Source organism: Gymnoscopelus microlampas, assembly GCF_963454915.1.
Source record: "Gymnoscopelus microlampas genome assembly, chromosome: 8".
Classification (NCBI taxonomy): Eukaryota; Metazoa; Chordata; class Actinopteri; order Myctophiformes; family Myctophidae; genus Gymnoscopelus; species Gymnoscopelus microlampas.
In genome coordinates this window covers 26,248,726-26,272,407 of record NC_139945.1, presented here as the reverse complement: position 1 = coordinate 26,272,407, position 23,682 = coordinate 26,248,726, and the positions used below count along the sequence as shown (strand labels likewise).

General features: G+C 45.0%; 1 protein-coding gene across 1 annotated transcript in view; it reads left to right on the top strand.

Annotated features, from left to right (window-relative positions):
* rsrc1 (arginine/serine-rich coiled-coil 1) overlaps positions 1-23,682 on the top strand; it is a 200,478-nt gene that overhangs the window by 57,484 nt on the left and 119,312 nt on the right. The window contains exon 5 of the mRNA XM_084063809.1: positions 21,534-21,573. Within this exon, the coding sequence (XP_083919935.1) occupies positions 21,534-21,573 (40 nt within the window). The remainder of the gene's footprint in view (positions 1-21,533; positions 21,574-23,682) is intronic.

Below are 23,682 nucleotides of genomic sequence, written 5' to 3'. Positions count from 1 at the left end.
ACAATCAATACGATATAACAAGATAATAATAGTATTAATAATAATAATAATAATAATAATAATTAATAATAAAAATGGAACTAATGAAGTGAAATATGAAAAATATCTTGATAAGATAAAGAATTTCACAAAAAGTTCACGTAAGAATGGTAGATATGATAAAGCAGGTATAGTAAAATCTCTGTAGCAGCAATGGGGAATGTGCAGAATAAGGAGGAGGGAGATAATTAGTTGGCTGTGTGCAGAAAGATGTGCAGAAGGCACTACACACACACACACACACACACAAACATCATTTTCACGTACATGTTGGGCATAAGTGGTTAACATAGCTGTTTAGTTGCTGTTTTTTTTCTGACATTTATGCCCATAACAGCCCTCTCCAACACCTTGTGTGAATGTGATTGTTTGGTAATTCCTCTCATTACTGAGCCTCTCTCCCCTGACAGGCTGAACACAGAAGCACCGCTATCACACACAACGGGTCCCGGCTCGGCCCCCGGGCCTGGTGGGTTTTTAGCTGTAACCCTGCTCCACTGGCTCAGCCTTAACCTTCTGCACGCCTAGACGCTGTGAGGCACAGCGCACACAACTAACAAGATGCCCCACACACACACACACACACACACACACACACACACACACACACACACACACACACACACACACACGTATGTTGGTTTTGTTTCTCTCCCTTACTTGCTCCACTCCAAGGAAATGACTGTCTGTTTCTTTGCCTCGGTTGAACATCTATCAGCTCATTAGTGCTGGTAATACACAGAGAAAGTGTGTGTGTGTGTACGTATGTATGTTCGTACGTACGTACATGTGTGTGCAGCTTCAGCCTGCAGCATGTTATCTGTCCATTGGGAGGGTGTGTATGGGTGGTGTGGATGGAACTGCTGGCGTGTGTGTGTGTGTGTGTGTGTGTGTGTGTGTGTGTGTGTGCCTGTGTGTGTGTGTGTGTGTGTGTGTGTGTGTGTGTGTGTGTGTGTGTGTGTGTGTGTGTGTGTGTATGCATGCTCGTGCACACATTGGACTGCAGGCGGTGTCTGTCTTTGGGTCCGGCGAGGCGCTGAGACTTCAAACATGGTCCTCGGAAGAGTTAGGATGCACTCGCATTGACTCAAATCAATGAGTTGTAAGTGTGTATGTTTTAATGTGTGTGTGTGTGTGCAGAGGCTAGCGCCGTGGCCAGGAGCAACATGGATGAAACTGAAGGTGTGTGTGTGTGTGTGTGTGTGTGTGTGTTTTTGTGTGGTACTGTGGGTGCTGTAGGTAGTGCATGGGGATTCACAAGAGAGGGTGAAATATAGTGATCCCCGCCTGCAGAAGGGCCACAGTGTACACACACACACACACACACACACACACACACACACACACACACACCTGTCTCTTTATAGAGACACACACACACGCGTACAGATGAGTACAGCTGCATTTTTTGTTCTTCTCTGCCCCATGGCGGTGTGGAGCAATTTAGCTGCAGTTTTTACCTCCGATAATGAGCAGAGACACTGTTTGCCTTCACAAACTCAAACCCCCTCAAGATGCACGCACGCACACACACACACTCACACACTCACACACTCACACTCACGGCAGATTCAGCAAAAAGGCAAGTGTGTTTTTGAGAAAGCGGACTGAGTCTAATTATAAGAGGTATTTGTAAGACAATGCATTGTTTTGTAAGGTGGAGAGAGAGTAGTCACAGCCCCTAAAAAGCAGCTTCACGTTCAACTTTATTGTTACATCACAAGTTTACAAGATGTAAACGCGTGGGAGAAATTCTCTCACGTACCAAGCTCCCAACATTTTTCCAGTTTCAATAAGAGGGTAAAGAATAGAGAAAGAAATCGAAAACAAAGTCGGATATCAAGAAGACACAATGTCAAATATCAATAATATGGTATGTCAAATACATACAGTACACAAGGTGCACGGTTAAATAGTCTTAACATGAGGCAGACATGATGCTTCTTGCGCACATAGAAACATTTGCAGCAGATACAAATAGCAGCAGCCAGCAGATATAAAGTTATTGAATCACAGTCTCTTGTGCGTGGTTAAACCATTAGACCGGGAAAGAATCTGTGTCATTTTTTGATTTCTTTGGCCATTCAAAAATAGCAGACATACAAGTTCATAGAGCGGAACCGAGTGCCGCACTACGAGCTTGTAGATATGCTATTTTTGAAAAATCGTGAAAATATGTGCAAATCTTTGAATATATATATATATACCTTTAAGGCAAACATTTGTAACTCAAATCTGCTTCTGGGGATTCTATAAATGTCTTCTAAATCCGAACAGTTTTCTGAAACGCTGTTGCTATGATATCGGTGGGGTTTTTTTCAGGTAAATGACCCCCAAAATGATATGTATTTGGCTGCGGACCCCCATCTAAAAATATTTTTTTACAGGGACCCCCAGAAGAAAAGATTTGAGTAAAAAAAGTTTGCTTAAAAAAATATATATATTCACAACATTTCTAGATTTTTCAACAAGCTCATAGCACGGCGGAGTGCCGTGCTATCAGCGTGTAGATCTGCTATTTTTGAATAGCCAAAGTATAAAATAATGGTTAAAGTGGTTAAAATCTAAACCGACACAGATGCTTTCCCGGTCTTAATGGGTTAAAACAGCAATAAAAAGCAGAAACGCTTCTAGTGCAAGTAGAGTAATACATTTGCAGCCATTGTGATAGCAAATGGGATGCTAGGATTTGAACTCGAGTCGGAGGGTATTGTGCTGGGTATAACCAGAAATGTTCACACTCAGTGGACGGACGTGCGTAGGGATGGGAACTTGTTGTGAGCTTGTAGATCTTATATTTTGATAAAATGTTCCCCCCAGAATATGGATACTGGAGTTGTTGACAGAAGTGCCATTTTAAGACTTTAGAGCATATTTGGATTATGAATACATACATAATTGTCGTTAAATCACAAATGTGACATGAAATGTTCATGATCGTCTCTGTTGGGTGGAAACCAAAACTGTTACTTTTTAGGATTCAAATTAAAAAATAGCATAGTAGCAGATCTACAAGCTTGCGGATCTGCTACTTTTGAGGCTTTTGTGTGACGTTCTAGTATGATCAAGTTAAAATATTGGAGAATGATCAAGTTAAAATATTGGAGATAAGAGGTTTCTGCCCGACAGCAACGATATCTTCCCATCCCTAGGCGCGCGCCCCTCGTGGCACAGAGGGTATCAAACTCCTTGAATGATCCAAAAAGTTTCAAGAATCAAGTGAATTCCCGGCCGCACACACAAGGTCACCTCTGCGTTGATTTCATTTAGGTTGACGTTCGATGTTCGATGTCACAAGGTCCTTTTTCTCAAGACATCAGGGCCACAACAGCTAATATAGAAGACAAAAAGGTCAACATCCACAGAAAAGACAAGCTAAAAATAATAACTCCTTTGTTAGGGTGAGAGTTGACTCAGAAAATACTGTTAATGCCTGAGGGTGACCTCACTCCTTTCTCTGTGTGTGTGTGTGTGTGTGTGTGTGTGTGTGTGTGTGTGTGTGTGTGTGTGTGTGTGTGTGTGTGTGTGTGTGTGTGTGTGTGTGTGTGTGTGTGTGGAGAGGTCTGGCCACCCTTAATCACAGGAGAGACACCCTGAGTGAGCGATAGAGAGCTGTGACAATCCACTTAGCGTGCTCTGTAATCTGTTTAGCCATTTAGTGAGTAGTTAAACGAGGACCCAAACGTGCACAGACACACACATACACCCTCGCGTGCACACTTGCTTTAGGGGTGCACACAGGACAGTGCATATGGAGCTTTATGTGTGTGTGTTAACTTGGGTGCATGCGTGTGTGTGTGTGTGTGTGTGGCTGCCGTAGGCATTGAGGATAGCCAGGCCTGGAGCGTGATGACAGAGACCAGACCCCGCCAAATAGAATATCCCCCAATCCAATTACCCTGCCCCTCTGTTTCATTCCCTCTATCCCTCCGTTTGTCCATCCCTCTGCTTTTCACCATCTTCAATCCTCTCCTCTCCTCTCCTCTCCTCTCCTCTCCTCTCCTCTCCTCTCCTCTCCTCTCCTCTCCTCTATGCCAGTCAGCGTTGGCAGTCCAGGGCTGCTGTTAAAAATGGCTGGCTCCCTTCTTTTTCCCCCTCTTCTTCTTTATGGATCAGAAGAGGATGCAGGCAGGATTATGAGCAGCAGCAGCAGGTTATGAACAGCAAACATGACAGGCCAGCTCCCATTTAGGAGGGTTATGTAAATTCACTTGTCGACAAAATGTGTTTTTTCCCCCTCTGCTCTGAGTATTTTCTGCCTCTTTTCTCTTTCTCTCTCTCTCTCCCTCCCACTGTCGTTCTCTCGGTGGAAAAGGCCGTTGTAGAGTTTGGTTTGGGTGGAAAAGGGGGAGCGGAGGGGGGTGGGGGGAGATGTTATGGAGAACGATGTGTAAAAGAGACATGCCGTTGATGTTTAATTTTCTCCAGACTCCAGCGCTTATTCATCTGCACCGGTGGCTGGGGAAGGTGTTGACTTAAGTCTTCATTAGAGCGACAGAGAGAGAGAGAGAGAGAGCAAGAAAGGAAAGGGAGAGAGAGAGAAGCTATGTTTTAGATTGAGACTCGAGAGATGCCCCTTTTTTTCAGATAAATAAAAGTGAAGTACAGATCAAATAAAAAAGAAGAGATATGAGAGAAAGCATGAACGATGGAATAGATGAAACATCATGAAAGCACTAAAGAGACGAGGTGAGAAAAGGTACTTCTCAGATTCAAGGTTCAAGATTCTTTATTGCTACATCGTATTATACAAGTGTGAGGGAGTAAAAGGTTTGGGCTCCTCAACATTGCAGCAATTAGAGAAAACAGCAAAAAACTATAGCAATACAAAAACAGTAGAAATAGCAGTAAAACAAATACATAATATATAATACAATAACCGCTGCACATTTTAAGTTGGCTTTGTTAGGCTGTGTGTGTGTGTGCGCGCGTGTGCTTGTAGCCTGCCTTATTATTAAATATAATATCGTCTCTCTATTGGGTGGAAACCTCATATGTCCAAAATGTTTACTTTTCAGAATTAAAATTTAAAAGTACTGTATCAGATCTACACGCTCGAGCTTGTGAATCTGCTCATTTTGATGCATTTGTGTGACGCAGTAGTATGATCAAGTAGGATATTAATTTACGAAAAAACACAAAAAGTTACAATATGGAGATAGGAGGTTTCTGCCCAACAGCTACGACATGTATATGTGCGCATTTGTTTGTGATTGTGTATGCAGAGAAGCAGCTCTGCATCCGAGTGTGTGTGTGTGTGTGCGTGTGTGTGTGTGTGTGTGTGTGTGTGTGTGTGTGTAACAGGCAGACAGTTCAGTCTATTGTTCATAAGCCTGCTGGTCTGTGGGCCTTGAGGCTACGGTGCCGCTCCACAGACGGTAGCAGCTGAAGAAGTCCATGGTTTGGGTGGCTAGGGTCTTGTCCTGGTAGGCTTTGCTGACACATGGGCCGATGTGTACGTATATTATATCCTGGATAGAGGGATGCTCACATCCATTGATGCTCTGGGGCTGTCCATGCCACCCTCTGCAGCGCCAGTGCAGGTCCCATGCCAGCCGGGTGGTTCATCCAAGACGCTTTCGTCGGTGGATTTCTTCAGCCGCCTGAGGTGAAAGAGGCATCGTTGTGGTTCTTTCACCAGATGACCGACCGGTGTGCTGTTATGTGAACGCCGAAGAACTTGGAAGCTGCTGACTCTTTCTATAGATGGAGTCCAGCCCTCCTCCTCTTCCATTTAGTCCATCATCAGCTCCTTGGTCTTGTGTATAATACAAGTTAGGAGAGAGTGCCTTTTCGTCATGCGATTGACCTCTGACACCCCCCTCCCGCCCACACTGGACAGAAATACAGCTCTGGCAGCTCTCTGCTAATGGCATTGATCAGTAGCAGCATTCTTTTCTCTCAGATTGGGTACACACACACACACACACACACACACACACACACACACACACACACACACACACACACACACGGCAGCTCAGACACAACAAGTACCTCTGTCAGGAGCAGAGTGCCTTCAACACAGACATTTTGTTTTAGCAATAATCACTGCTCGTCAGCAATGAGCTTTATATCCCGAAGCGCATGACTTATGATTTCAGATGCGTGTGTGTGTGTGTGTGTGTGTGTACATGTTCTTGTACCCTACTTGCTAATGATGACTGAGAGGATGAGAATACTACAGCTTATTGGGTCAGTGCCTCACATATTCAACAATATCCAACAGTACGGAAGTTATGAAGCCACCCTCCTCTCTCCCCCCTCTCTCTCAGACACACACACACACACACACACACACACACACACACACACACACACACACACACACACACACACACACACACACACACACATGCTGGCTGGCTTCATCAGTCGCCCAGTGTGTGACAGCGGGACATATGAAATCCTATTTCTGTGATAAAACCCGCTCTAATGCACACACAGAGTCATGGCTGACAGAGTGTACTATCTGCTCCCACATCATAGCTGTTTGTGTGTGTTTACCAAGCGGCGTGTTGTCACTCCTGGGTGCAGGGAGGGAGGGAGGGAGGGGAGGGGGGGGGGGGGGGTGGCGGGCGGCTATGGATTGATTCTGTGGTCATTAAAATTAAAGAGATTGAGACGCGATCAAGCCACATCAGCCAACCCGGGGGAGGAACGGATAAGAGAGAAGGGAAAAAAGACACGTTTAAAACATCAACATCCCTCTGAAACCGTCTCCTCTCTCCTTCATTCGGGCTACTTGATTTAGAATTTTAAATGCAAACATTTCTCGCCCACTTCCATCATAAGCTGTCTCTCTCTCTCGTTCTCTCTCTCTCTCTCTCTCTCTCTCTCTCTCTCTCTCTTACTCTCTCTGTCTGGTTCTATACTTTTTAGCTTAAAAAAGTATCTTTCCCCTCTCCTCTGTCTTACTTTCTTTTATGTTTCTCTGTTGTTTCCTTTCCTCGCTCTTTTGTCTGTCTGTCTGTCTGTCTGTCTGTCTGTCTGTCTGTCTGTCTGTGTCGCTCCCTCTCTCCATTTCTCCCTCTCTCCCTCTCTGTATTCCTTCACAGCGACATGTGACTGCATGGAAAGTGTATATACAGTAGTGTATAAATATCAGCACAGTGAAATAATTCACTTAACTTCTTTATGTGTATACCCTCACCCATATAGACAGACTCCAGAAATCTGTCACTGCCCATAAAATGTTTTTAGTAGAAAAGGTAGAAAAAGTATTTCACACACAAAAAGAAAAGCTAAACAGTGCAGTGAATCAAGCCCCGGGTTTAATTTTCGGACACGAATGAATCAAAATGAATTACGTTTCACTGCCTGCTGTTATGGCATTCTTTCATGGACACATTACTTCTTTTAGCAGGTATAGCTTACATACTGTATATATATATATATGCACGCATACGCGTGCATGTGCATTTTTTGCTGTGCACACAGGCTTTCAAAGCACTTCTTTTCTTTTTTTAATCTGCAGTCACCTACTGCCGTCCGCGGTGATTAGCGCAGCGTGCATGAATCCAATTAGTGTTGATCTGGGTGGCAGAGCGGAATTATTAACACCACTGTCTGCTTGATGTCGACACCCATGAGCCACAGCCGCATCACTTCTAGCCCCTTCCCCTAAACGTTAGCTTTCCATCTGTGCCCTGCAACGCACAGTCGCGTGTTAACCACTTTGACCCATACATGTCATTATAGGCTATTTAAAAAAAAGATTTTCTCTTCCCCCTCCCTTGAAAATAGCAGATCTACAAGCTCTCACAAGCGGTGTGAGCTTGTAGATCAGCTGTTTTTTTCCCCGCTGTGCAACACCACGATGAACTATGAAATAGGGTTTAAGTGGTTAATGCTTTTACCACATGTACCAGTGTGTGTAGAGTAGAAGCACAGAGCCTTGGGGTACTCTGGTTTTCCCTTTACCTTGAACTTCACACACACACACACACACACACACACACACACACACACACACACACACACACACACACACACACACACACACGTCTGGGCCACGTTGTTTTGTCTTTCTGACTGACAGACAGACAGAGAAGAATAGAGGTGAACAGAAAGTGAGACTTGCTTTGCCCAGCAGCGATCACGCCGTTTTGACGCCGCAGCAGACGTTTATAAAAAAACAAAAACAACAACGTAATCGAGGAGGAGGAGGAGGGGGGGGGGTGGCGTATGTATGTAGATGATATGAATAACAATGTGGCTGTGATAACCTGCAGACCACAGCCCCGCACCCCGTGACAGGCCGGCCCTTTGTGGACACTTTATCCCGCCTGTACACTTGTAAGGCCGAGCCCGGATAATCGCACCTAATCTAATTAAGGCTAAAGAGGGCCATGACTGGAGCTGGCCAGCGGCAGCAGCAGCCACTGCTGTGTGACACACACACACACACACACACACACACACACACACACACACACACACACACACACACACACACACACACACACACCTCTGCCCCAAATCCTGTTTGCATTAGAAAAATAAGGTTGTCATATTGATTATGCAGATGAGTGGCTAACGGGGGCTAACTGCCAGTCGGACAGTCTGGCCACAGCTGACACAGCCAGGAGGGAAACGGGGATGGATGGATGGATGGATGGGGGGGAGAGAGAGAAAGAGAGAGAGAGAGAGAGGAGGAGGGAAGAGAGGATTAAGCCCCTGATTTCTACTCGTATGGCGGTTTTGCGCACCGGAAAAATTGCAGAGGTACAAGCTCGCAATGGGATGCGTTGTGAGCTTGCAGGTCTTGCTGTTTTCGGGCACGTGAAACCGTTTTTACGATGTACTATAACCCATTAAAACCGGGAAAGAATTTTTAGAATTTAGCGTTGGCTGTTCAAAAATAGCAGATCTACAAGCTTGTACATCTGCAGTTTTTTCAAAATTTTCAACATTTTCCGATGGGGGTCCGCCGCCAAATATACATCAATTTAGGGGTCCTTTGAGTTTGAGAACTACGGATTTAGAAGGCATTTGTAGAATCGGCCTCAGGTCTTAACTCATTCAGTGCCAGAAAAAAACATTGTCTAGTTGCCACAGTGCCAGTGATTTTCACTCACCTTTGAAAAACCATAGAATATTATTCTTCACAGCGACCGACCCACCGATCGCTGTAAAAGATGAAGCGGGGTCTCGTACACTCGGAGAAAAACAATTAGCCAGCCGCGATCTTCCATTCCATATATATGGGCAGTTGAATGAGGAGTGGTTTTCCCCCACAACAACAGAAAGCAAAAAGGTCTTTTATTTATTTATTTTCAAACAGGAAGTCATAAGTGGTGTCTTTTTCTGTGATCTCGTGGGTTTTGCTGCCTCGGTGCCTCTGAAGGACTCAGATGGTGATCGCTGGTTTGCGAACAGCGCCATCTGGTGGATAAACACTGAAATCACCAAAACACGTCAATGGCACTCAGAGCCTTTGGGAAAAAACACGTAAAACACGTCAATGGCTAATGGGATTATTTAGCCATTAAATTATGCTTGTTTCTCTCCAATTTAGCATGAACCATTTTTAGATTCAGATGTTTTCTCTTCGCATCACTCTTCCCGTCGGGGGGGATGACCCCCGGCAGGGTGAGTTTGCTATAGTCGCTGTTCAGAGAAAATGAGTTTTTCTACTTGTTTAATGAGTTTGAGCTGTGGTGACGAACAGACGGATGGAAGGAGGGAGAGAAAGAGATGAGAAGCTACATTGATGGATCAACATTTTTTCATTACTCGTTATGTCTGCCAGGTATGCCTCAGTGTGGGCATAATGTAGTGTTGTTAGCTTTATGTTAACCCATTCAGTCCGGGAACGGCATCCGTGTCATCTTTAGATGTCTTTGGGCTATTCAAAAATAGCAGATCTACAAGCTCATAGGATATGAGCTTGTAGATCTGCTATTTTTTTTAAATCTTGAAAATGTATGCAAATCTTTGAATATATATATATATATTTAAAGCGATCATTTGTAACTCAAATCTTTGCTTCTTGGGGGTCCCTGTAACAGGGGTTAGAGTGCACAAATCTTCCACGATTTAAAAAAAATTGATAATCTGATCTACAAACTCATATATACAAGCTCATGAGCTTGTATATCTGCTATTTTGAATAGCCGAAGAAATCTGAAAATGACAGGGATGCTTTCCCGGATTGAATGGTTTAATAGACTTGTGTGTGTGTGTGTGTGTGTGTGTGTGTGTTTGTGCGTGTGTCTGCGCCCACATTGCCTAAGTGTATGTACTGGCTTCAGGTGTGTGTGTGTGTGTGCGCGCGCTGCAACGCAGTCAGCTGGCAGCCAGATTGCTATTTCCCCTCCTGCCCCTATAGAAAGGCCTGCCTATTCTCCGGATGAGGGTGCGATGTACAATTGAAGGGCAGGATTGAAACTGATTACCTTGTTAACTCCTGGCACTCACTGGCAGCTTGAAATAGACCTGAACGCCAGGGCCTGATTTGCAAATGAATTACCTCTCTTCCCCTTCCCTCCCCTCCCATTCCCCTATCTTCCTCCCTCTCCGTCTCTCTCTCTCTCTCTCTCTCTCTCTCTCATTCTCCTCCTCCCTCTACCTCCCTTTCTTTTCTCCATTCGGTGCCAAGATCATCTTTTCATATTGTGCCATGACAGATGCTGTGCCGGGCCGCCATTGTTCCCCGTCAGTTTCTTCTTCTTTTTTTTTTTTCTGGGTCTGTGGAGGGACGGGCCAAAAAGATTTCCACATGTGATTTTAACCCATTCAATCCGGGAACGCAGCTGTGTGTCAACGCAGCTGTGTGTCATTTTAGATTTCAGCTATAACCGTCATTTTATACTTTGGCTATTCAAAAATAGCAGATCTACAAGCTCATAGCGCGACACTGAGTGCTGCGCTATGAGCTTGTGTATCTGATTTTTTTTTTAAATGTGTGCAAATCCGTGAATATACATATGTTTTAAAGTGAACATTTTGGACTCCGATCTGTGCTTCGGGGGGTCCCTGGAACAACATATTTTGTGATGGGGGGCCAAATACATATCATTTTGGGGGTCCTTGACATGGAAAAGTTGGAGCACCAATGATATAGCAACATACTTTTAGGATTTAGAAAACATTTTTAGACATGTATTTGGCTGTGGACCCCCATCTCAAAATATTTTGTTCCAGGGACCCCCCCCCCCCTCCCCCCCAGAAGCAAAGATTTGAGTTATAAATGTTATATATTTTCAAAGATGTGCACACATTTTCAAGATTTTTCAAAAATAGCAGATCTACAAGCTCATAGCGCGGCACTCGGTGCTTGTATTTTTATTTTTTTATTTTTGAATAGCCAAAGAAATCTAAAGTGACACAGACGCGTTCCCGGATCGAATGGTTTAACACACAGAGCACAACTATAACAGCCCTGGTGCTGTATTCTTTGTGTACAAGTGCTGCAATCTAAAGCGAGTGTTTTTGGGGAGCGGAGTGGGAGTGGGAGGGTTGGTGGGGTTTTTTTTTTGGGGGGGGGGGGGGGGGGGGGCGTCATTGTCTCCGCCTCAATAACAGAGAGGTATTCCTCTGATGAGGACAGGTTCTAATTGGGAGGCATGAAAAGGACCGCCGGCTATTCAACGAGCCGCCGGGAAATTGATTGCTCACTCTGTCTCTCTGTCTCTCTCCTTCTCCCCCCCCCCCCCCCCCCCCCCCCCCCCCCCCCCCTCCACCTCCCTACGTTGTGTTCATTCTTTAAAACTTGGCCCCAGGATTAGATTCTCCCCTCGGTGCTGAGTTAGTGTGTATAGGCTGAGAGACAGGGCCTGGTCCAGAGGTGAGGGGAGATGCACACACAGTCCATGCCAGGAGGATGCACTTGCTTTCGCGTGTGTGTGTGTGTGTGTGTGTGTGTGTGTGTGTGTGTGTGTGTGTGTGTGTGTGTGTGTGTGTGTGTGTGTGTGTGTGTGTGTGTGTGTGTGATTAGGAGGTGGCCCTAATGAAGTAGCCTAATGTGTTCATATGTATGGCCTGGAAATGAACAGGCCCCTCTAATAACATTACTGCTTTCATGCACGAGAAAAGAGTGATCATCCCTCCTCTCCTCCTCTCCTCCCATCCCCTCTCCTCTTCTCCTCTCCTTTCTTCTCCTCTCTGAACTATTAACATGTCTTATGATATCAGCATCACCTCAGTAGACTTTACAAGGTCGTCACATCCCAAGTACTTTGCCCTGACCCGTGAGTGTTGTTCAAGTGTGTGTGTGTGTGTGTGTGTGTGTGTGTGTGTGTGTACCGTACCAGATTTGGAGCTCTGAGTGTGTGTGCGTGCACCTGTTTGTGTGAATGTGTGAGCAAGGTCCGATTATAAGAGTAGCCCAAATCTTAAATCATCCTCCGTTCCTTTTCTTATGACGCCTTTTTTGGTCCTTTTTATTGAGTGCAAGTAACGCTCCCTAGGAGGAACATAAAGTGCTGAATGGGTTCGCTCCACATTTAATGGACTCCTTCTCTCCGCCATTGTGGGATTATGCTAAAGTATAGAGCCACATCCATGTGGGACAAGGGCAGCTTGTATACCTGTGTGTGTGTGTGTGTGTGTGTGTGTGTGTGTGTGTGTGTGTGTGTGTGTGTGTGTGTGTGTGTGTGTGTGTGTGCGTGCGTTCACAGCTATATAAAAAAAAGAACACTAGCTTATGTCTGTGCTTTATTCCCTCAGCTGAGTTCTCTATAGGGGAGTGACAAGCCCTGACTTACCCCTGCATTATCCCTTCTAGACTGTGTGTGTGTGTGTGTGTGTGTGTGTGTGTGTGTGTGTGTGTGTGTGTGTGTGTGTGTGTGTGTGTGTGTGTGTGTGTGTGTGTGTGTGTGTGTGTGTGTGTGTGTGTGTGTGTGTGTGTGTCAGCTCTTAGCCTGTGTATAAAATCCTGAGAGTCTAGCTCTGATAGTACACACAAGAATACAATTTCAATTTCAATTGGCAGGCCTGTTAAAAAGGAGCTATGGAGATGGCAATCAGGCCTGGAGGGAAAGCTGAGCCGCCTGCTTTATTGTGTGTGTGTGTGTGTGTGTGTGTGTGTGTGCCTGTCTATTTTTTGACTGTTTGATATGAGGCTTTTACCTTCTATTAGTCAAACAGGCAGATGTCACTGATCTGGACTGTGTGTGTGTGTGTGCGCACACACGTGCGGGTGCGGGTACTTTGACTGGATAGGTGTTCTCATCACATGGAGTCTTTAATAAATATATCTGCCAGTCTATGAGGAGACTAACTCTCTATGAATGCTCTCTGACACAGTTGAGTTGACATGATGATGTGTCGCTACTACGCCAAAACAATACCACGTACAGTATATTTGTATCCTTGTGGGGACCCATAAACATAAAGAATAAATTATGTTTGTGGTTGCTGTCATGTTACACCAAAAATGACGTGTTTTCGACCAAAAAAATGGACCTGCCTCAACATGTTTTCTGTTACAAATACGTCATTTTTGTCACGCCAAAGGGTTGTATGAACGTTATTAAGTTAATGTTTGTCAACACATTGTAAGTTGTAGATTGGATATTTTTCTAATGTTTAGAAAATGTTTTGACAATAATGTCTTTCCCAAAATATGGACACCAGGTTGAAAGTGCTGAAATCCACTGTATTATTCGGTTCTTAAACCCTTCTATTTCCATTCCAACAGGGCGAGCTAAGCGGGGCTAACTCCACCCAACTGAAGGGGTTCTCCACCTCGTTGGGTTGTTAGCTCTGTTTAACTGGACTAATGATGAGACCCTGCCGAATATTTAGAGTAGCTACAGGGTTTCACCAGAGAGAGACTTGTAGGGCTTGAAGGGCTACACTCACCTTTAGAGGACTATCACGGAGGTTGCAGTAGCCAGCAGATTGTCATGGAATTACAATCTGGAATTGGAATTAACCACTTAAACCCTCTAGTCTAGAGCAGTGGTTCTCAAACCTTTTTCATGTCAAGGACCACCAAAATGATTTGTATTTGGCCGCGGACCCCCATCTCAAATATTTTGTTCCAGGGACCCCCAGAGCAAATTTACAAGCTCATAGTGCTTGTATATCTGCTATTTTTGAATAGGCAAAGTATAAACGGTTAAAATTATTGTGATGCTATATTAACACATTTTGCTGGGGACCCCCTGGTACCCCCCCACGGACCCCTGGGAGTCCCCGGACCCCACTTTGAGAACCAATGGTCTAGAGAACTGGACTTGAGTTACAACTGTATTTTGACTGCTTTCCTTTTTTTGAACACTATTTATTATTTTCATGTACAACAGACAATAGAGACATATGCATTCGTACTATATATTCAACATATTACTTCCCCTCTTCGCCAAAAATAGGCAATCTACAATCATGTCGCGTTGCGATACGTTTTGAGCTTGTAGATCTGCTATTGTTTGGGGCGAATGTTCCCCCCAGAATAATAGGCATGCTGGCGGGGTTCAAGTGGTTAAAGACTTAAACTCTAGCCAGTGGGTTGCTGGACAATGAAGGGTTAAACGTTTCCCCGTCCAGGACAGCAGGCCAGAGAGCCAATGCATGGCTGATGAGTGCTGTGCTAATGGGCAGCTCTGTTAGCTGGAAAATCAAATGACTGCCTCTGCATTTTAAGTCCCTCTGTCGCCTCCATTGACTGACTAAAGATATTCATCTCCACCGTGTCAAGGAGGGGGGAATACGAGCGAAAAGAAAGAGCAGGAAAAGAAAAGAGAAAAGCATTGCATGAGAGAGAGAGAGAGAGAGGGGGCGAGGGACAGGGAGGGCCGCTTTAGAAAAACCACGAAGAACCTAATGCAATTATTAGAAACTTGACCACAAATGACAACTCATCTCGTGCCGGGCCTGTAATTAATTGTCTGCTAGCAGGAGCACAGGGGATTGGGAGAGGGTGAGCGAGAGAGAGAGAGAGAGGGAGGGAGGGAGGGAGAGAGAGATGGAGGGAGGGGGGGAGGGAGGGGCAAGAGGAGGAAAGAGGAAAGAGGCAAACGAGCAAGGTGAATGGTAGATGGCAAATAATGGGCAAGGAGAGACACAGGAATAGGAAAGGTGATGATGTGAGATGAAGAGTTTTGTGTGAGTGTTTTGGCGCTGTGGGACAATGACACGATGTCATAATGAGACGGAGAGATGAGATGCGTGGCTGAGTGGAGAGAGAGAGAGAGACAACGGAAAGGGACAACAAAGAGAGAGAGAGAGAGAGACTGAAACGGTGCAGAGAAAGCATAGACTTGTAGACCAGTGGTTCTCAAACTTTTTCCTGTCCAGGGACCCCCAAAGTGATATGTATTTGTCCGCAGACCTCCATCTGAAAAGGTTTTGTGCCAGGAACCCCCAGAACAGAATTCTTACGTTAAAAAAATTATAAAATTATTCAAAAAGTTTCCAAAAATGTGTGACGTTTAAAAGAAAAACTACAAAAAGAAAATGCAGATCTGCAAGCTTGCAGTGCGGCACAAAGTGACACGCTGCGCGCTCCCTGGACCACACTTTGAGAACCACTGCTGTAGACGTAGAGTGACAGATCCTGCACAGCCATCGTTTCAGTTGTTTTATTGACCTTTGGCTCAGACTCCGTTTAACACTCACACTTGTTTTGCCCACTTTAACTTGATTAACAACAGATAACTAATGATGCATTTACTGGAACCACAAGAACTCTCCCACCCCACCCCACCCCACCCCACCCCACCCCACCCCACCCCACCCCACCCCCACCCCTCTCTCATTCCTGCTTTTTTTTCCTCCCTACTTTCCTTTCCATCCACCTTCGCTCCTTTTCTCTCTCTCATCTCCCCGTCCCTTACAGCTCTGTGTTTGCATGCATGGCTCTAGGGGTAATTTGTGTGTTTTTTTTTTCGCTTGCGGGACGAGCACCCGCTCTCCGACACCTAAAAAACGACCCTTTGTTGTGTGTTTTTGCAAAACATAAGCTAATGGTGCTCCCGTGCTCATTTGGGGAAGAAGCTGAACCCTGAGTTTAATGACCCGTATATGTTTTCATTCTTTGTTTTGTTTACACGGGGCGAGGAGGATGAACGCGACACGGCTCAGCCCCCGGTGTTCGTTGTGAAGAATCTCTCTTGTTTGTCTTCCTGTCTCCTATACACTCCCTCATTAACCTTCTTCCTCTATAAGCAGGGGTTTTCAACAGGGGGTCCGGGACCTCTAGGGGGTCCACAGAGTTACTACAGGTGGGGGGGGGGGGGTGCCAAATCTTTGTGTGATAGGATTTTTACATGAACCACTTGAACCCTGGCATCGCTCTTCTGAGGGGAAACTTTGCCGAAAATAGCAGATCTACAAGCTCGCCTCGGAGCAAAGTGGTTTGGTGCAGAGGGAAAAAAGAACAAACCAAGTGCAGCGCCAAAGGTCAAGTTTACTAAGTATTGAGGGTTTAAGTGGTTAAATATCTACCAGTAATTTACACAACACTGATAGTCTATGAAGCTATCTATAAAATCTATAAAATGGTTTAGTCTGCAACACAATTTTATACACTTATGTAGCGGGGGTCCCTGCTTCATCGCTCTCTCAGCTAGGCGGTGCTTGGACTGAAAAACTTAGAAGACCCCTGCTCTATAGATCAGCCATTCCCAACCTGTGGGCCATAAAGATGTTGCAAGTGCGCCCCTAAGTAATTGGATTTTATTGATAACATTAATATAAAAGAAATAATAATAAAAAGTACAATGTATAAAGACACTTTATAGCAGACTAAATTATAGAAGTTATAATGTGCTGTTCCACTGAGATTATAATGCATTATGCTTGTTATAAGTTGTTATGCATAATGATAAATATTTATAACGAGTGTTATGAAGCCTTATAACATTACAATGCATTATAAATGACCTCTATCAATAGACCACAAGGGAATGTAATTTTCCCATCTCTTTTGTACATACCGTAGTGTTTGTATTTGTTGATGACATGCATTATTGTGTTAAGTTCTTACGATATGTTGATTAATTGAATACATAGAAACGACAATGGCAACTTTCTTGTGTCATTCTTTTAGCCTTAATGTCTGTGTACCACATGCTGTTTGCATTTCTATACGACTAATAAAGTATTCAATCAATCAAAAACCTTTTTACTGTAGTGTTACCAAAATATCAACACGATATCTAGTCTCATATCACGATATCGATATAATATCCATATACATCTCCCAGCCCTAATTCAACGACCTTAACCCCTCCCTCTTCTCCGTCCATCCGGGTTCCTAAACCCCCCACCCCCAACGCTGTAATGTGCTCTCTGGTTGTAGCGGAGGAGGCCCCCCGGTGTCTCCCAGGCCGTGTGCTACAGCAGCCATTACAGATCTGGTCCTGCCTCCGCTACAAATTGGATGAACAGGCCCTGACACATTTTCAATATTATTACATTAAACCAAGTGGATTTTGATTGATAACCTAATATTGGCCTAATGCAAAACATCAATCATGGCAAGTATATTAATTATTTAATATCGCCGGGCCTAATTCAGAAATCGATGCCACTAGCTGCCTGTGTTGTGTGGAAGGCAGGGAGGGGGGGGGGGGGGGGGGGGAGATAACGAGAGAAGGAAAGGCTCCGTCCCTAAAGACCTCGGGAGATTATATGATGTTTTGAAAAGAGATGAGGATGTAAAATTGTGTGTGTGTGCGTGCCTGCGCGCGTGTGTGTCTGTGTGTGAGTGAGTGAGTGTGCGTGCGTGCGTGTATGTCAGCTCTCCAGTGTCTTAATGGATAGAGCCGTCCCCTCGGCCCCTGAGTGGACAACACTGGACAGGAGGCTATTGATGAAGTCATATCAGCATCACGAAATGAGAGAAGGAGAGAGAGACAGAGAGACAGAGAGATATTAAATGAGAGAAGGAGAGAGAGACAGAGAGACAGAGAGATATTAAATGCACGCAAAGAGGTTGACAAAGGTTGAGTCAGAAAGGAGACGGAAACAATGGAAACAGAGGTAGAAAGAGAAAAGCGGTGAAAAGAGGAGAGAAGCTGAAAGGGGGGGTGGAAGAATAAAGAAAGCTGTGTGTGTGTGTTTGGGGCGGGCGGGCGGGGGGGGGTAGCAGGAAGAGAGATGGAGCGCCCCCCTCCCCCCCCCCCCCCAACCCCCCATGTTAGATTGTTTCTCGCTAATTGCGCTTCATTAGCGGATTACACACACTGTCACCACGGTAACAAATGTCTTGCTGTCTGGTTGCCGGGCGGACCGTCATGTATAATGAATGCGTCGGGGTGTTTGTCAGAATGTAATGTAATTACAGCTAGATGAAGTTTGCCTTAAGTGGTTGACTCGTCTCGCATGCGGCGGCCTTGACTGAGTGCGCAATAAACAACACAATGCGTGTGTGTGTGCGTTCCTTTTCTTTTTGCTTCTTTCGGCCCTCTTCTTCCCATTCCTCGGCTATTCTTTTCCTCCGCGTCGGTCCTGATTTTTTTTTATGTCTCTCGAGTTGCACCCCTGTTGAGAAGAAGGGCTTTTGTTTGGATATGTCAGTGGTGTGGCTGGAGAGGGCATGCTGGGGGACACTTCATAGGGCAGTAGTCCTCAAACTTGTGTTGTGCCATGGACCCCCAAATGTGTATGTATTTGGCCGCAGACCCCCATCTTAAACTGTTTTGTGCCAGGGACCCCCCTGAAGAGAAGATTGATGTAAAAAATATATGTATATACTGTATTCAAACAGTTTCAAGATTTTTCTAAAATGATTGATCTGTAACTCAGACTCAATGTGCACGATTGGAGCTACAAAACAATGAGGATTTTTACAGTGTCGATTTGGGCGGTCCCAGAGATTAAAACAACGTGTCAAATGGGGGGTCCGTGGCCTAATCCGTATCAAAGTGGGGGTCCTTGACCTTAAAAGACTTTGAGAATCACTGGCAGAGTATTCTACTGGTCTCATTCCCCCAGATTCGTTACAAACATGGGGATGAATTTATTCTACTATTATGCCACCAAAACGTGGAATGCCCTACCACCAGCCATCACAAACTGCCATAAAGAGCACCTGTCTGCAACTTACAACTGGACCTAGTCTTCTAGCTTGCCAACATAAATGACCCCCCCCCCTGTTTTTCCTGTAAAAATACTTTTCTGCTCCTATTGATGATTTCTTGTATAGTATTGAATGTCTTGATGAATTGAATACACAGGACCACAATGGAAACAAGCCCTCAGGGCTTTTTGTGTTATCCTTTTAGCATCATTGTATAACTGTACCTCTTCACTTCTAATAAAGTATTCAATCAATCAATCAATCAATCAAATGACTGTAGAAGGCAGTAAGGAATGGCTGACTGGTCTGCATCATGGCCCAGAGGTGGGACTGATGGAGGGAGGGATGGATGGACTGATGGAGGGAGGGAGGGATGGGTGGATGGATAAAGGGATGGATGGATGGATGGATTAGGTAGTGTGTAATTTTAGCATTGGTGTAGATTTACACTGATGATGCTGCCGGCTGCATTAGCAACTGAAGTCTGTCGATAAGTCGTCCTCTCTCTCTCTCTCTCTCTCTCTCTTCCTCCCTCTCTCTCTCACACACACACACACACACACACACACACACACACACACACACACACACACACACACACACACACACACACACACACACACACACACACACACACACACACACACACACACACACACACACACACACACACACAGAGAACAGGGTGGAGTTGTCAGTAATAGGGTCCAGCATTGGGGGGTTGCAGGGAGAGATGGGGGGGGAAATGGGTCTGTTTGTATTCACTTGATCTTTTGATTTTGTCTGCTGCAATTTTGCAATGTGCCAAAATTGCATCTATTATTTACTGCCAATTTGCTCTTTTTAAAACCCGTTTTTCAACCTCCTCCTCCCCCTCCTCCTATCTCCATTCAACGGCTGCTTCCCCGATAATCACACACACATTTTTTATTAATTCACAGATAATAAGCTCCTAGGTTTCTCTCTGTAGTCAGTGGTGGAATTATTATTATCATCTTTACTAATACAGCCAGCAGTGTGGCCTCAATATGAATTAAGCTGGACATGTGCATTCACGGTACTGTGCAAGCGCACAAGCGCACACACACACACACACACACACACACACACACACACACACACACACACACACACACACACACACACACACACACACACACACACACACACACACAGTAACAGTAACAGTTCTGTAGTGTGGAAGTAAAAAAAATGTGGACTATTTGCCTTTGTCTGTGTTCTTTTCTTTTGATTAAAGCTGCTATCGATAACTTTTTATGTCCTACCTACCCGGGATTTGAACCCGGGTCTGCCGCGCGTGAGAGACCAAACGTATACCACTCATCCAAGAGGCAATCCCAGCTTAACCTATGGGGAGATATTATTGGGCGTATGAGCTTCAGGCAGTATTACTTTCCAACCAGTAGGTGTCCTACCTGACACCAGGGTCTAAATGTCTGCAGATGTACTTGTTATGTTGTTTTAACATACTCTACCGTACAGATTTGTTAAAATAAGTTTTGAATTGCAGCTTTAAGCCAATTGCCTGTTTGCATCAAGATCAGTATGTTTCAGTGCTGCTCCGTCCCCAGATAGAACTGAGAGTTGAGCAGTTTGACAAATAACACTTAATTCTGTTAAGACGTGTGAATAGCCAGTACTGATGGTGACATTGACGATCTCAAACACACTACAGTACCGGCGTTTTTTCTTCTTTTCATCCTGTGTTGTTCCTCTCATCACTGACACATACAGCACCTCATGTTATATCATAGATTTCACCAGGCTCCCCGCTTACCTCTCTGACCTCCTCCAACGCCCCCTCCCGCGTGGCGTTGATGCTAACCACCTGGATGTCCCCAAGACAAAGAAACAAACCTGGGGTGACGGGGCCTTCTGGTCTCTACCACTGTGTTTGTATGTGTAACCACTTTCAAACTGGAGTCCCTATTTTGGGCATTACAGGCACACTTTAAGGCGAAAATCTTAACTCATTCAGTGCCAATGAAATAATAAAATAATTGCGAACTGTGCCAGCAATTTTTCAATTTTCTTATACCTTTCTTATAAGTAGTCACAGAATATTTATCTCCAGTATAATCGATCCCCTGATGGGTGCTAATCACTGAGGGTTGCACTGTGTGGTTTCACAAATGTCAACGAGGTCATTGGACCTTGTTGACATTAATTGTCTGCCTTTTGAAAATAACATAATAACATTGAAAGATACATAGTAAAAAAAAAGTGCTCAGGAGCACTTTTCAAAAAAAAAAAAGGCATTGCGGTAAAACACATGAAACATGTCAATAGCACTCAATGAGCTAAAAAGCCTATCTACAAGCTCACTGCGGCAGATTAGGCCGTTTTTGCCACATGTCACCGTCGTATGGTGAAGTATAAACTAAACTCAGGCTTAAGGATGCTCTTATTATGAAGTGGTTCAGAATGCTCTTATTATGAAGTGACATTTAGTGTTTGACTGCTTTATTTACAACCAGGCAAATGTGTTGTTGTGTTGCAGGGACGTCGTGAACATCAAAGCCTTGGGATTAGAACATCTGGTAAGTCTCTCTCACACACACACACACACACACACACACACACACACACACACACACACACACACACACACACACACACACACACACACACACACACACACACACACACACACACACACACACACACACACACACACACACACACAGGGTATCTATATCCCAAATGAAAGCTACAGGATGGAGCCCAATACCTGCAGCAGACGACCAGACAGACAGACAGACAGACAGACAGCAATATTGTTCCCACACACACACACAAGAAAATATTATTTAGTTTTGAAATAAGTTTTTCTCTCTGTCCATTCATCCCACCTCATTCCATATGTCTTTCCCTCTCCCTCCCTCCCTCTCTCCCTCCCTCTCACTCTCCCTCCCTCCCTCTCACTCTCCCTCCCTCTCTCCCTCCCTCCCTCCTTCCCTCCCTCCCTCCCTCTCACTCTCTCTCCCTCCCTCCCTCTCTCTCACTCTCCCTCCTTCTCTCTCTCCCTCCCTCTCACTCTCCCTCCCTCCCTCCTTCTCTCTCTCCCTCTCTCTTTCTCCCCCCCCCCCCCTCCCTCCCTCCCCCCCTCCCTCCCTCCCTCCTAGCATGGGGTCCATCATCCTCAGTCCCCTCTCTCTCTCTCTCTCTCTAGTCCGCCATGCCTCTCTCGCCCCTCTGGAGAGCTTCTCCTGGGGGACAAAGCCTTAAAACTTTAATGTCCAACATTTCCCAGGGTTCCTCCTGCCTCTCTCACACTTTAATACGAGGTCAGAGAGACGTGTGGCAGAGCAGGAAGGGTTCTCTCTGCTCTTTTTGGGTGGCTATGGGAAGGAACCCCGGTTCCCCCCCGCGCGGGCCGCGCCCCGTATTCCAGGGGATGAATTATAGAGAGGGGTCAGCGAGGGTCCCGGCTCTCTCTGGATGTCACATTTCCCCCTCCTCTCCCTCGCCCCCCTCCCTGCATACTAACGGCGTCCCGCTCCCATCAGCGCGCCCCGCCGCCGATGACCCCCGCACGCTAACGCAGCGTGACCCTGCATATGCCACGCAAATCACTGACCCCGAGATATGGGAGAAAAAAAGAAACGGAAAGATTCAACTCCCAGCTATATAGGGCTGTGCTCAGGATCATGGAAGTTTAGTGACTGATTGATTTGTCATACAAATTAACGACTAACGTATTAATTGTGTTTTTTTTACATTGGAACATATTTTTGCTGTCAGGCAGAAACCTCTTATCTCCATATTCTAACTTTTTTTGTGTCTTTTCGTAAATGAACGGCCTACTTGATCATACTACAGCGTCACACAAAGGCCCACAAGCTCGAAAAGCTCAAAACTCGCACCGCGCTTTGAGCTTGTAGATCTGCCTCTTTTGGCGCGCTTTTGAATGTTTGAATCCTGAAAAGAGACAGTTTTGGACAGCCACCCGACAGAGACGATACATATACAATCTGATTCTTTAAAACAACTTTTAAAAACAGTTGTGCTGCACTTCTGCTCTGTGCTGCTTAGCGTTTGATGCTGCCTTCCTTCCGGGAACTATTGAGAAACTCTGTGATGATCCTCTATTGCTGTAAAAAAAAAGAAAACATAATTGTTCCATTGGAGTGGACAGAGTTATCCCCCCCCCCCCCCTCTCTCTCTCTCTCTCTCTCTGTACATCGCTCTGATTTAACCCATTAAGACCTTAGGCGATTCTTTAAAAAAAATCTAATTTCTAACAGTTTTTTTTAAAAGAATCTAAACATTTTTTTTAAAGAGTTTTCAAAAATAGCCAAAGAAATCTAAAGTGACACAGATGCGTTCCAGGTCTAAATGGATTAACCCATTCAATCCGGGAACACATCGGTCATTTTAGATTTCTGTGGGCTATTCAAAAATAGCAGATATGCAAGCTCATAATGCGGCACCGTGTGCAAATCTTTGAATATGTATATATTTTTTTAAAGTGAACATTTGAACTCAAATCTTTGCGGTCCGTGGGCAAATAGATATCTAAGAATGTTTTCTAAATCCTAACCGTATTTTGCTATATCAGTGGTGCTATATCAAGTTTTCCATGTCAAGGACCCCCAAAATGATATGTATTTGGCCGCGGACCCCCATTCCCGGTCTTAATGGGTTAA